This window comes from Empidonax traillii, unplaced genomic scaffold, assembly GCF_003031625.1.
Source record: "Empidonax traillii isolate 1590-97213 ecotype Southwest subspecies unplaced genomic scaffold, ASM303162v1 scaffold96:size1206935, whole genome shotgun sequence".
NCBI classification, from domain to species: Eukaryota; Metazoa; Chordata; class Aves; order Passeriformes; family Tyrannidae; genus Empidonax; species Empidonax traillii.
In genome coordinates this window covers 802425-818275 of record NW_020955289.1, presented here as the reverse complement: position 1 = coordinate 818275, position 15851 = coordinate 802425, and the positions used below count along the sequence as shown (strand labels likewise).

Sequence of the window (15851 nt, the reverse complement as noted above, 5' to 3'; positions counted from 1 at the left end):
AGATTTATGTTTAATTGCTCCACACTTTAAATATTTCAAATTGTAAGAAACAAAACAACAACAGTGTATTCCAAAATTACAACTAACATATAAAAAATGTACCCCTTTAAAATGGAGCTCAAAACATTATCACATAATTGCAAACTTATTTTCACATATATTAAATGAACTACCCCTTCAACTGCACTTAGTACTGAAACACTATACAGTTCATTTTTCCTAAGGTTAAATCATTGATTCCATTACAAATCTAATTTCTCAGAAGAATTATCACCACCATAAAAGCTTTATCTGGATGAAGTTTGTGCCTTTGAACTTCTAGAAAGATCAAGAATAATAATTTGTAATGGGATATCAAAATTTTAGTGGAGAAATTTATCATACAGGCTACTTGCTAGTATTTTGGTTATATGGTCTCAGTTGCGCTAAACTGAACAGAATTTGTTAAAAAATTTGAGCATAGTCTTCCTATCCCAGAGTTTATGTATTATTGTTTATCACTTTAGTATCCAAGCAAAAGCATTTCACTGCCAGCTGTTTGTACACAATTAAGATAGACAGAATTTATCATTAAAGTTGTAAAAGACTTCAAAGATCACCAAGCCCAGCCTTTGACCAAACACTACCACATCAACTAAACCACAGCACTGTAGGGCTTACTTTGAAAAACTTTTCTAAGAAGTATTTTCCCTCTTATTCAGACAGGACCTGGCAATGCTAATACATAAAACAGTGAAATAAATATCCACAAATAAATCAGCAATTAGTTCATTAAGCTGGAGTAGTATTCCTTAGACTTGCAGCCAAAATCACATTTTAATAGTAACACCCATATATATCTGTACTGAGCCACCATTTACCAAAGTTTAGGGAATAATTTAACAAATTCAAAACAGTTATCTTTACTCATAATAGAAAAGGTGACAATGACTTATGTCTTCTGAAGTAACTTTTCATTTCCATTACCAAAAATATTTTTAGTTGAAATTTCTAAGCTGATATATGCTGATATATTTAAGTTTGTACATAAAACATGAAAACGTTGTGTGCATGTGTTCTGCACCAAAGTTACCCTTCTTTTAGTTAATCAGCTACTTGCCTCACAAAAACTGGCTGCAAGAAAGAAAGAGTTGAAGGATGGCCATCATCACTGAAGCAGTGTCCTGCACCTTGAACGATGTGGGTCAAGTTCCAGGCCCTGCTACAGACCTCTTGTATGAACGAGGCATATAATTTCATTAGCTTCAAATTTCTTTTTAGCATGAGAACGTATAGTCCATGGCAGTTATGAGAATTAATTTCATCACTTCTTTGGTATATGAGACCTTCTAAAAGGATGAGGTAAGCACATAGATGCAAACCAAACATCCCAAGCAAGTCCTGCTTCCCTTTTTAAGCAGTTTAAGCCATGGAGCACAAATTGCATCATAAGCTTGTGTGATTGTTACAACTAATGAAAATAAGTCTCATTTGCTATACCCTTTTGTGTCATTTGTACTGCTGTTGGAACATTATAGTCACATGATTATTGATGCAGTGATCTAAACATCTAACATGAATAAAAAAACCAACAGGGATATTTATGAATAACTAAAAGATACTCTAGATCTAACAGAAGTGTTAAATCTTGTCATAAAATGTGTCTATGTACATCCACATAAATCTCAAGCTTAAAATAGTCAAAACCAAAACCCAGTGATAGCTCACTTATAGAAAATAGGATTTAAACACCAGCTTGCACACATGCATTTGAAACATGATGGTCCTTATCCTGTATTGCTTAGACTTATTTTGCTATTTTGTTGACTGTGGAAGAGAGAAAAAAGCAGAACGATTACCCATATTTCTCTCACCGCACCCATTTTTGCATTCAGTTTTGTTAGGAGAGAAAGGTGTTCTCCCATTATCCTGTATATTTAGCCTTTTTTTAATTATTATGTATCTCATGAGCAAAATGAAGACTGGGACTTCTAAAAGTCAGTTATACGCACTCTGCCTTTGTGTGGCCAAATCTTGACACTTAAATGCTTGAAATCTGAGCTCTCCCAAATCAGGCATTCCAACTAACCACAATTCAGTACCCTGGGCTAAATGACTGCCTACCTTAGACAATAAGGGCACTCAGGCTTGTTACCTTTACAGTCAATTGGAACCTAGCCATTAATTTTAATAGGATCAGGATCAGGTCCCTGACTTTTTTGACATCAAAGAAACATCTTTCACAGTCATTTTGCTATAAATAATTAAAGCTGATTAGTAATAATAAGGTACCTTAACCAAAAAGGTAAACAGTGGAGACATTTATTATCAAAGTAAGAAAAGAAAATTAAAATAACCTCCAACACTTTTGTATGTGCAATTCATCAGGAAACGTTGTAAAAGAACAAAAACAAATGTTGGCTCATTCCAGAGGTTCTTTGTCATCATTAATGTATTCAGGTTTTCACAGCTGAATTGCTGTACTTTGAAAAGATTTTCATGAAAGGAAACTCAAATTCAACATTTAAACAAAGCTGTCAGGTTACCAAGATTTATATTTGCTTGTATGTCCAGGAAATGTTTTCTCCTTTTAAAAAAACTCTCTAGGTTAGATGTATTACTATTTCTTTGCTCTCAATTTGTAAACAACAGAAAATAAGCTTTTGTTAAGCATCACATATTTATTTATTTATTTGCTATTGCAAAGTCGAAACCAGCAGTTAGAAATATCTGTTCCAAAGCAGAGGTGAAACTACCTGGTACGGATATTTTACTTCATTACTAGTTCTGTTCCTCAAATTGATACAAATGGCCTCCTTCTGTTTCTGTCTGTCTGCTTGCCTGATCAGTGGAGCTAATTGTCAGAGCTGGGGAGATCTCCTATACCTAAACAGAAGATATGCAGTTTGTAACCTGCTTAATTTGCCTTATGTCCTGGATGGCCCTCAGTGTGTTGTTCATTAAAGTATCAGCTGTTTCAGTTGTAGCAGTGGCAACCTAAGCATAGGCCTATTTTTCTTTGTTAAAAAGCCAGATTGTCAACAACTAATACACATCTTACCAGACAATTTCTTACCACTTAAAATAAATACGATAGTACTTTATTTCTCTCCCCCCTTCCACATCTCTTAGTTTTGCACGTCCAAAGAGGACAAGGACAGGGGGTACCCTGGTTAACGTGAAGGCTAAAGAATAAGGCTTATTAGTCAATCAGAAGCCTAAAACTGAAGCACTGCAGTATCATTTAAGTGAAAGTAGATTAAACCCTTCCCTTTTTAAAATAAGGAATTCCAGATCTTATAAATGTTCACATACATGAAAGAAAGATCCCATCTGTGCTGACATATTTCTGTTATATAGAGCAATCAATTTCTAATACAATCAAATTTGTGACAGTTAAACCCTTTAATAATGTTTTAACATACATTTAATCTCAGATACAGAGGTCTGTAACATGAGCTAGCTGCACACAATTCACACACTGCTTGGTAAATTACAATCTTCTGTACGTCATGACAGAAGTGAACCTAGACATTTAATTATGATCCTGTACCAATCACGCTGGCTTCAGCGAGAATTCTGATTTACTAGTCTTTTATTATACATACACAAGTACAATCAAACGTGTGCAGTTCAATTTTTTTAAATTAAGAGAATCTGCCTTTTCCATATGTAGGAGATATAGCCATTTAACATAATTTGATTATTGTCTGGAAACACTTAATATGTGAGGTGTTTACGGGTAGTAACCTTCGCATTATATTTTTGCATAAAGTCTGAGTAAAATATTCAAACGAATGATTCCATTCTCATTGTTAGCTTCTGTATAACTTCTTATAATGAACTAGTTTTAACACACTCTTAATTACTTTTACAGAGGTCGTATTAAAAAAGGTTCTTCTGTTTTAATTTTGTTGTTCAGTAGGTTACTATAGTTAAAATGGAAATTTCTTTTTGGTATCGTGAGCTCCTCTTAGCAAAAAAAAAAAAAACCACACACACAAAAAAACCCCCACACAAACCTCCTTTTCATTCAACTTGCATCCTTTCCTTTTATACTACAGGTATTATGCTACAGGTATACTAGAAAGCAAGATGAGAGTCAACTATCTGACCTTTAACAAAGATTTAGGAAAAGCTAGGAAAAGAAAAAGAAATGCTCAAATCAGCCTTTCCCAAAGTAGAGTCACAAGCAGTTATTAAAGAATGAAATGAGGCTGACAAGTGATTTATGCCAGTATTCAGGCAGGGCTGTATCTGGAAAGAACTGGACACTCCCAGGTGAGATGACTGAACTACAGTAGTGTGCCAGTGTCATTAGTGAAAATGGTCTTGTTTTCATATAATGATTTAGAGTGAAACTTTCAAAACAACACTTTTGATTTCACTTAGATCAAGAGAAGTTGTGGATGCCCAGAGAAGCTGTGGATGCACCATCCCTGGAAGTGTTCAAGGTCAGGCTGGATAGGGTCCTGAGCAACCTGGTCTAGTGGGTGGCATCTCTGCCCATGGCAGGGGGTTTGGAACCATTTTATAGACAGACACAGCTGTCCAAAGGGTCTTCTCCAGTATCTGCCGTATCAACCACTGAAGGTCATTTCCCTATATGACGTTTGGACCAGTTACCCATGTCACAGAATAACCTCTAAACTGGAATTAATATAATGTGCAACTCAAGTGAAGCCACCGAAAAACCAAACCCAAACTTAATTAAAAAAATTAAAAAACCCCAACAAAACAAAACCAAAACCACCAAAAGTGGATCTTCCAGATCCTCTAGAGAGGAAAATCCAACTCTAGCAGCTGGTAGTCCACAAGGCCATGTCAGCTACTCACATTTGCTCCTACAGCTGAAGTAATTAAAAATATTCCTGCGTGTTTCTAAATATGAATTTACAGTAAGGCACTAAAAAAAAGGAGCCCACAACTGGCAAATTTCTAAGAGCATGTCAACACCTGTACAAATACAGTGTTTCAAGTAAAAATCGTACTGTGTGATGACTATTTTTCAACTTACCCTGTATTAAGTATATGCATTTTTAAACTTGCATAGCTTTTCTTTTAACTGATCTCTAAATAAAAATGTCTAATACAGAAAAAAGAAAAATGAAGAGTTGTTGGGAAGGAGCTAGTGACAGCCTGAGTTAGTTCAAGACATACTGCGCTGCTCCAATAGCCTTGTCACTACAATCCTGTCGCAGCTCAATTAAAAGCAAGCCTAAAAGCAGTTATTATTAATAAATGAATATTAAAATGCTTGCTACGTTAGCATATGGCATTTGAAGATGTAAAAACCATTGTTGCTTTTATTCATCCAATATGTAGCGAAACAGACTGAAGACAGCCCTTTCTCCTCTAGCATACCTGTGCCTTAAATGGATAAACCAAGCCCTGGGAGAGAAGCACAAAAGTTTTGAACAGGGTCACTAGCAAGAACTGTGCTGGTGGGGCACACTGAAGATTTCTGGCTGAAGGGTAAAACTCACAAATGAAGGACACAGGACATTCTCAGGGCCTGGTGTAAACCATTCCGTGGAATCCCAAAGACATTAGGAACAATCACAACCCTCAGCATGTTCTGTTCCAATGTAATACAGAGAGGTTCTCTGTTCCAATCTTGCCTTTTAATGAAAACACAAAGTAGCATGCATATTTAAAAGGACTCTTTAAAACACAGTGCTATACTTCATGTACATGTTGCTCCCTGGAGAGAAAATGAAAGAACACACATTGTATGACACACATGACGTCATACAATACCCTATCGAAACATATTTGATAAGAAAATAATAAGGCTTCAAGAACTCACTATATTTGCATTCTCAATTGCTTTTACCTAGGAAAGTACTTCTCACACAGAGAGATGCAGACCTCTGTGGCTGTCTCTTTTAAATTAAATTATCTCTAAAAAAAGAAACAAATAAACACCATACAGGGCAATCTGCATTAGCGTTGCCTCCCTGAGTGAAAGGGGTTATAAGGGCAAAAAAACCCAACTCATAGCACTGAATAGCTATGGACTAATTAGGAGATAATACAATTTGCTGAGAGCAAAAATTCACTTAACTCTGGAATGAATGTGAAAGGATGTACCCACAACCAAAACAGTCCCATGTGAATTACACTTAAGATTTGGGGAAATTATTTGATTGCACAAATAATATGCTATCATTATCTGGTTAGGTCCAGAGATGACAGCATTTACTTTATTACTTCATTCCCCTCTGTTTTTTACATGTTTCTTGTATGACACCAATATAAACCAAGTATCTTGAATTCCACCTGAGGGATAGTTCTCCATGGAAATACTTTGTAGTGATCAGGATTAGGAGGTTAACAGTGGAAAGCATAATTGTCCAAAGACAAGCAACGGAAACACACAGAATATGGTCACAACGGAAATATGAATGTTCTCTTATAATTTCGTATTTTTTTATGCCAGTCTTCAGAATCAGGAGGGATGCAATGGTAAGTAAGTATGAGCTGGGCAACTTATCTGTCTCAGCTGGATTAATTTCAGTCATACACTCCAGTCATTATCTTTGTCCTTCCAGCTACATCAGCCTTCTCTGTCCTCACCACCAACTATAGCCTTTAGACATGAAATATATCCCCCCAAACTCCAAATCCAAACCACTCAGACCCATTAAAAAGGTTTCCCCTTTTCTTCTATTAAGAACAAAGAACACATTACATTTTTCTATGTGAAGTATGCTATTAAATAATAGCTTGTACACTAATTAAAGCAAATGTAATTGTGAGAACACACTGACATTGTTAAAGTAAATTACCCAATTCGTTAATAGTTTCATTTCAAGTGACCTTAATTGTATTAATTGTGATATTGAGCAAATTAAATTGAAGAGTATTAAATGCATTGTTCAAGTCTGTCCTTAGAGGATCAACTTTCTCATTACATCAATGAAATGGGAATACTACCTACTATGCTCTTCAAAACTTGTGTCAGAATGTGGCAAACACTGTAACTTAAGAGTAAAAATTTACGGCAGCTCAGAAACAGTTAACCTAGTTAGTTATCCCATTTCAATGCAATATAAACCTCAAGCATTTGGGGATGACCAAAACAGTTTGTCAGATGCAGTACACAAGGAGAAGTACAAGAATAAAGTTTCTGAAATTTCATAAATTTAAGGCTTATAAAGTCTCTGCTGGAGACAAAGTGAGCTAAGATTCATCAGCTTCCCTGAGATCAATCTCTGTTTTAAAAGGGAACACTCAAAAACATTGTTAGAACCAAGTGAATAATACCGTGAGGATTCGTAGATGTCATCAACTTACTATAGTCAAAAGGAAACATAATAATGCACAAATACGTATGTGAACCTAAATTAAAATACAACCAGATCCACAAGAAACAATCCAAAATTAAAATTTCTTAAATATCAGATCTGAAATATCAGATTGCAAAAGTGAGAATCCCTGTCATCAATTTCTTATCTATTTCTTAACTATTTTAAAATGGTATTTAAAAAAGCATATATAAGTGTATATGCAATGTAAATATTTTGCATCTTGAAAAAAAATCATGACACAAAGAAAATAACAGGACAATTAATAAGCCAAATCAATCAACAGAAAAAGGACTAAAATACTATATGAACTGGGTTTTTTTGAGTATTTTAAAGGGACAGAAAAAAGATCTCTACAGTTAATGGTTTATCCTGAATTTTTTAAACTTATAAACAAGCACATTCTCACAACTCATCATAACTCAGGATTCAAAGTTCATCAGTTCCACAAAATTTGGAGAGCTACAAATGCCCAGATCTTTCTCCAAATGACACTTACCTCATCTGTAATGATCTACTTTCATTTGTTCAGCTAGGTAAGTGACTCCTGCCTGACATCCGCAACATTAATCTTTGCAGCTGTTCCTAGTGAACCATGTCTTACTCTTCTCAGGCCACTTCTCCAAAATCACAAGAATACTTTGAATTTTATGTGCTCTCCATTGTACTAACAGCCCTGTCCCCAAAACCCCCACGTTTTCTCCCTATCCATTCACTGAGTTTTTAATAAAAGCACTGTGTATTACTAAGACTCAACCAACATATTTCTGGAATACCACACAATATATCCTTTCAAGCTGACAGCAAATGAGCAAAAAGTAGCTTATGCATGCAGTTTTCCAAACAGCTATACATAAGGGCAGTCCATATATTTCTGAGATTTCTTTCATTTTATGAAAACTGAGAGAGAATTTCAGAACTCCAGCTGGACGTGACATCTCCTGGTTTTCCATTAAGTTTTGGTATCAGTTGCACATACTAAAAATACAATACTTCATGAAGATCAACAAATGTCACTTGCTCTGTAATTAAATATTTATTTTCGGTACCCTTATCAGTGCCATGTTTTTTTTCTAATCACCTCATCTCAGTGAAAGCTTCTATCGCTTTTCTTCCAAGATAATATTTAAGCATCTAGCACGGCTTCAAAAAACCAATTCAGATGTCCTGATATTCCACAGTATTGCACAGAACACCTCTGATAGACCACATCCCCACTGTATTTCTGTGATCCATGATATAAAACACTTATATACAGATTTACACCAAGTTGATTCTGTATCATGCCTGAAACTTGAGGCTGCATTGAAAAACCCTGTCTTGAAATACTTTTGTGAAGACAACGATGGACAGACTGCACAAACAGAACGACTGTATACTTTGATGCCTAAAGACCTAACACCAACTAAGCATATGCTTTACTTAAAATGAAACATTAAAACTTCAGAGACTTATTCTGGATATATAAAGTTTCAAATTAAAATGCACTATGTGTTTCACAGCAAAAAAGCCTATGAAGATGAAATGGATGCTTTATATAAAATATTTACATAGATAGAACATAAAAAATGTACCATAGTTGGTAACCTTTATGACTTGGGGAACCATGTATTTACATATCTTTATCTTTGCATGTGCGTATGTGTGTGTTGTGTATATATTTTTAACAGTTGACAGCTGTTTTAGAGCATACAGAGATGCCAAGCTGAATGAGGGTCTTGATTACTTCAAGATTAGCTATCTAAAGTTTCTATTCATTTTAAGTGTTGTTAGTGCGAAGAGTCATTAGTCACTTCCTTGTCTCATAGAACATCAGCATACATTTACATTGTTAATGAACATTTGGGGTAAATGAATTAATGGCACTTTTAAACATCAATTCAATCCTAATAACTTTGTATGTCATAGAAATGTTAAGGTTGGGATAAAAATGAGAAACCTTTTCAGTCAAGGTAACTAATTGCTTCTGGGCACAATAAAGGGTAAAATTAATTTACAGTGGTTTTTTAACAGAGTGAAAATCTTGTTTTTTTCTTGTAACAGAGTTGAGAGAATTGCCAATATTTTTTTTAAGGAAAATAGAAATCAGGAGAAAATGCTTATCTTTCTCCTGACTGGGGTAGATTAGAAGCAAGCTGGTTTTCCAACTTATTATTTTAGGTTATTACAAAAGATTATTTTCAAGTTTCTAAAAATATTTACAAAAATACATTTAGTTTATCAGACTAAAATGGCTCCATATCGTTAAGATGTCAAGCATAATAGAAAAGAAACACTGACCTAGAAAAGCTATTTCATTTAATCGTCAGGTTTTAAAATACTTTCCCCTCGATGTTCATTCTCATTTTCTAACATTGAAAAAAGCTTTACAAACCAATGAAGAAATAGTGAAAAGATTAACTCAAAGGGACAATGAAGTTTTACCAGCATATTTTAAAGCAAAACATCAGCTTCTTCTAAACTGATGTACTAAACCTGACTGAGCAAAACTTGACAAAGCTTTTTAATAAGCACTAGTAAACAGAAGATTTATAGACAGATACACCCACACAGAGTAGTTCATCTGGGTGAGGGACTTAAAAAATGTGACAAAGTTGTTTCAACTCTGTAATTTAAAATAAATTTTTTATTTTGCCCTCCTGATACATGTGTTCAATGACTGGAAAATTACAGGTAGTTAAGGTGCCACTGTGTATAACTGAGTACTTGAGGAATGTTTTCATGACAAGGACGAGCTTTCTCATTAAGCTTATCACTTTCTTCGAACCAACTATACTGTCACTACTAGCATATAAGTAGAAAAGACGAGCAACACAGACATGCATTGCATTATCCAAGCAGTTTGTTCTCACTGTTCACTACTGTCTCCCAAATACTGCATTAATTAATTTACTTTAGGTTACATACTAATTTCTACCTTTAGAGTATGTTCATTATATCTCAACTTTGAGGTATTTTTTCAAATAAGAATATAGGTGCTGAGTTAAACAAAAAATCAGGTTTTTTACTTGCTTCATCTCATCCAAAATGGCATACTGAACTTTGTTGCAGAATTAAAAAAAAAAAAAAAAAAGAAACCAAAAGAAATCCCTAAAACCAAGGGAGTATAAGAGCCCATGCTTGAGAAAGTAACATAAATCCATGCTGCATTTCAATATTCTTATGCTGAAGTCAGTGTTTGGTTTATGATTAAAAAAGGATGACAGCGCATTAAACATTTGGCTAATGTTTCTGTCTGTAATTGAAAGTTGACTTTCTGTGGTTTTCATTACTGTCAGAATGTTCTACACATACTCTCTGAAATGTTCTTTAAGTTGCCCTACTCAACTCCATTCAGAGAATTAAACAAATTATGACAGGTACAGTTATCATGACAAACTTATACCAGGTTTCTAAGTATAAAGTCCAAAAAAGTACAGAAATACAAAACTCACCTTCCCCTGGCTTGTTCAAAAAACTCTGCAAGGGATCAATGCCTATCTCCTGTTCCTCTGGTTGCAAAGGGTGACTGGTTTCAGATGCAGAATGATACATATTGGCAATAGTAAATTCCAACTGAAGGGTATTTATCTGGAGGAAAAAAAACGAGAAACAAACACTTCAGTATTCCTTCAGCTATTTTTCAATCACACAAGTGATTTTTCCTTATTTTCTGGGCGTATCATCATCATTAGCTGTCTAACAGCAAAACAACAGTGTTTGCACTAAAATATTTTATTACCTGGAGTCTAAAAAAATTGTTACAGTACTTCCCACTATCATACCGCAAGTAAAAATCCAAGTGTGGCTTTGGCAGACTGTAAAGCATGGCAAGAGTCTCTTTCCTTCCTTTTTCTAGCTTCCCCAGTGCATCTTTTAATCTGATTCCAAAGAGAACTGATGCTACTTCTTGGGCATGATGAAGATTATAGAGCAAAACTGAGGTAAGACCCATCATCATCACTCTTGGGTCCAGACCCAAGACCTCTAATCCCAGAAAAGCTTCCTTTTAACCACTTACTTTTTCAGTAATCATGAGTCAAGTATAAGATAACAGAGACAGACACACGTAAGGAGAGAATGGGATAATACTGAATGGCACAATAGGTGACTTTAATTTTATTAAGATTTATAGTAGCTTTTTAAAAAGACGGTGTTAAGGAAGCATTTGAAGAAACAAAATCAACTATTCGATAAATATTTACAAATATGCTATTTCAAAAAATGAAGGTCAAAAGGGGAGAAAGGACAAAACTGAAACCTCAGGAAGTAGGTGATGTGGATCAATTGTCACAGGTTCCTGAATGGCAGTCACATCACTATCAAGCAACTGAACAAGAACTATGTTAGAAGTTCACATGAGGAGAGTTATAAGTTAATATTGGCTGCAGCAAATAAGAGGATGACAATAAAAGGGTAAAAGCAGATGATGTTATGATCAGAGCAGTAAGGAGGAACCACCTTTCCAGTACACTAACAGTGCAAGAGTACGTTTGTCAAGACTGCATTTTAGTCACTGTACAGCAATTTATTAACTTCCAGCAAAAAGAAACTAAGCCAGGTAAATAGGTTTGATTTGACCAGTCACACTAAATACCTACCTATGACTGCCACATGAGTTTTAAATGTCACTTACTGTAACTGCTTTGTTTACAAGTATCATAACTTTCTAATACCAATAAAATTATATTTAGAAAGAAATATAAAAAGAGAAACACAAAGAAGTATGCACCTACACTTTCAGGACTGGTATATTACCAAATCTGAAATCACTTCAATTTTGCTTTTCCTTTGGTTGTTACAAGGCATGGCATTGACCATATTTGCTTTATACCTTTGGTCTGCTGTCAATAAATGAAGGGGGACTTGGATTCTTAAGACCTTTTTAGCTTTATATACTCTTCATCTTCTTAATTTTTCTAGTAAGTTATGTGGGGAAAAAAAGCAACCAAAAACCCCTAAATAATAAACAAACCTAGTTGGGCCTCTATTGTACCATCATCCCTCACTTCGTTTTAGCTAGAGGAGAACATCTTAAGATCTTGGGAACTGGTAGCCAGGAATTGAGGGAAGGTAGGACTTAACACTTTTGCAGTGGTATACCTGTATGTCAGATTATTATAATCATACAATCATATGGTAGAACAGACCACTAAACCACAAAATTGTTCAACAAAATGTGTTATGAATGCATATACACATTGTGTGTTTCCTATGTCATTTATAAACTATAATAATGAAAAATGCATGCATGGTAACCAAAAAAAAAAAAAAACAAACAAAAAATCAACACCAAACCAAAACAAGCCCACAAAAAAACAACTTTGCAGAAATAATTTTCTGGAATTTTAGTTGCTGCTCTTGTTCCTTTTGCTAATATCACTGTAAATATCTTTATACTGATCTGTTGATTCTGTCTTCACAAAAATGGTAAGCTCATTTTGATGTGTGCTGCCCGAGTTGAACTTTTTAATTTTATGGTCCTTCAGACATTGCTACATGATCTGACCAAAGCACAACCCCAAGTGCCTTTGAAACTGAGAACCAGGCACAGAATGCCTTACCAGTCCCTGCAGTTCTAGCAGCTGCCACTTAGTTAGGATACAATATGCTGCAGACTTACTTTGTCTTACATCTGTAATACAGTATCAAATTAGCCCTAGTAAGTTTGCCCTTCTATATTCTTCTCTTCTGTATCCACCTTCTCTTTTTTTTAAATACTCCCCAAATGCCATACCTTTACAGCCTATAAGAACCATAATTTACTTTACAGACAGTTAGAGCAGTATTAAAGAGCTGAATAGATTTACTTTTGATATTCACAGTGATTTAATCAGTTACTTGTGTTTGTTTACAGATACATATGATTAGTGTTAAAAAAAAATATCACTACCTATTAGTCTTGCCACTCCTTAGCCCAAGCAATTTTCTTTACAGTTTTATACTTAAATTCTTTTCTGCTCTTCTAACAAAGAGCAAAGAGAACTATTAAACAATTATGATTACACTTGGGATCTTACTCTCAGACAGATTAATTCTTTACAGGTTTGTGGTTGATTTGTAATGGCCTATAACATATTGTTCATATTAAATAAGATGCAATTTAAAACTATTCTTAATGTGAAACAATAAAAATGTTATAAAAATCTGAAATCCAATTATTGGATTACAAGAGTTGACATTCGCTAATCCTAACATATCAGTGAAAGCTGAAAGTGACTCTTTTAGCTATTCTTACTTTTTTTTTTTTTTTTTTTTACCTCCAAAGACAAAGGGCTAAAAACCTTAAACATCAGGCACCCTTCCTACCACTGGGAGTTCAACTATTCTTTAATATACATGAAAAAGTAATTTAGGCTAGGTATGAAACATTTATCTAGTTAGGGAAATTAGAAGAAACACTAATCCACCCATGAGCCTGAGGAAAAGGCAGGCATATAAACTCTGTCTGGCTACTGTCCTTAAGTAGCAGGGAGAGCCCTCATGCTTCACCAAGGACAGCACTACAGGTCTGCTCCTCTCTGATCAACACTCAAGGAGTGAATTCAGTCTGCTTTTCAGTGAAAGCAGCTTGCCAGTATGCCTGTTCTCAAGGGATTCAAAAAAATCCCTTGATAGACACGCTTATGGACTCCAACAGAGAACTCCACCAAAAGGGCTCTGTGGAGATACCTTCTTATAGCACATCATCCCCTCTCCCCATGATCTCCTCCATATTCCATAGGTGATGAAATACCAACCTGTTTCCATTAGGAAGAACTTAACTGATGTTTATTGACATCTATCTTATTAATAACCTCTTTTTACACAGCAGAGAGAAACTACTTGTTGCATTAGACAGTCTGATTTCACATACCCATTCTAACTCTGAGAAATTTTCTTGTTCTGAGTACTTGGCTTGGAAGTTGGCTGCTTCTTTTTTTAGATATGAGAAGGTTTGTTCACCCAAAAGTTTGAAAATATTTTGCCTCCCCTATTAGCTGCTCCAACTCATTGTATGATTTCTACCACCTCTAGTCATAAATCAGTCTTTCTTACACAGTCATAACTTCATCAGCATTGCCATTTTTCCTGCATACAAACCTGTAAGTTTGAAATGCTTAAAAAAATTAAATTTAAAAAATTCAAAAAGAGAGTCACTTCTTCATCAGCCTGCCAAGGTCAACAGCCTCAACTCAATCATAGTTGATCTGCTATTAATATGCATCATATCTAGCTAGCTAGAAATATAAGACAAAGATGAAAGTCTAAGTGAGATATGCTTTTAACATTAACTGCACTGCCAGTAAAGCACCAGTCACTTTTGGACCAGAGTTGGGCAAAACATGCCAAAACCACATACACAAATGTAAATGTATGCCACTATAACCGGAACTATACAAAACAGTGGAGTAATCTGTAATAAGATTATAATAAATGTTCATATAATAAACTGATTGTAATGAATGTTCAGTAAGAAGATGAAAAGTTAAAAATAAAAACAAACTTGCAGAGTTCTTTTAGCAGTAAGACTACTCGCTAACACAAGAGTAAGTGGTAAGATCACCTTAATATCAAAAATGTTGATAAATCAGTATTTCATAAGCAAAACAGAGCACAGTTGAACATGAATACTGTACCTTATTTCATGTCATAAGGAATCCATTAACCTCTTCACTTGCCACAGACACTGAATACAGATATTCAGTATTCAAAGGAGCAGTTTATGGATACAAACCATTATTTCAAAAATAGAGACTAAATTATTTCAACTAAAAAGCCCTAAAAACACTGAACACATTTCCCTTAATCACCACTGTTACACAGACTTCAAAAAATGATTTAATCAAAGCAGAAAACACACACACACAAAAATCAAAATTAATGTTTAAGAAGTGAAGAGCATTCATGTTGTTTGGGCAAAATTAGACAATATAATCAGTCTTACCAAGGATATTTTGAAGGTGTAACTGAGTAAGTGAAAAAGAATTAGGCAAAGCTTTTATATTTCCCCTCTCTTCCCTTCCCCCAGTAGTAAAATGGAAGGAGAGGATTTGTAGGCTTGAGGAGGTACTTAGAATGAGGGCTGAAGAACTGCACAGGTTGCAGCACTTGCCCCACTCTTGCTCTCTGACATTCTCTTACCTCCAAACAACCAGGCAAAAAAGCAAAACATTTATGCATAAAGAAAGGAAAAAGAGACCCCACTAACTATGAGGAAGAAGCTGAACAACACTGTTTAATCTTGGATATGCTAAAAATAAAAATCAGTTTCTATCAGCACCAGCAAAGCTACCAGAATATGACATTTCTGAAAACTACTGAAGCGTACCAAAGTATTTAAATAATACTTTGCATTCATTCTATTAGACTGTATCAACCACCTTCTCCAAATTATCTTTGGGCCTTTATTTCATGCCATATAGCAAAGTTTACCATTTTAATTACTTAAATTGATGACAAGTAGAGGAAATACTTGTTTAGCTAAGTGATAAATTAGCTGCCCCATGAAGTCAAATTGATTAAAACGACTTGACTAAAAGCAAATGTCTGATGTGGTAATGATCTTATGCATGTTTTGTTAAGTTTGACAGCATCATGTTA

At 34.8% G+C, this 15851-nt stretch overlaps 1 protein-coding gene across 3 annotated transcripts in view; it reads right to left on the bottom strand.

Annotated features, from left to right (window-relative positions):
• Positions 1-15851, bottom strand: part of TBC1D5 (TBC1 domain family member 5) — a 287567-nt gene that overhangs the window by 176604 nt on the left and 95112 nt on the right. For all 3 annotated transcript variants that reach the window (XM_027881829.1, XM_027881828.1, XM_027881830.1), the window contains one exon: positions 10724-10859. In XM_027881829.1, coding sequence (XP_027737630.1) covers positions 10724-10823 — 100 coding nt within the window. In that variant the 5' untranslated portion in view covers positions 10824-10859. The remainder of the gene's footprint in view (positions 1-10723; positions 10860-15851) is intronic.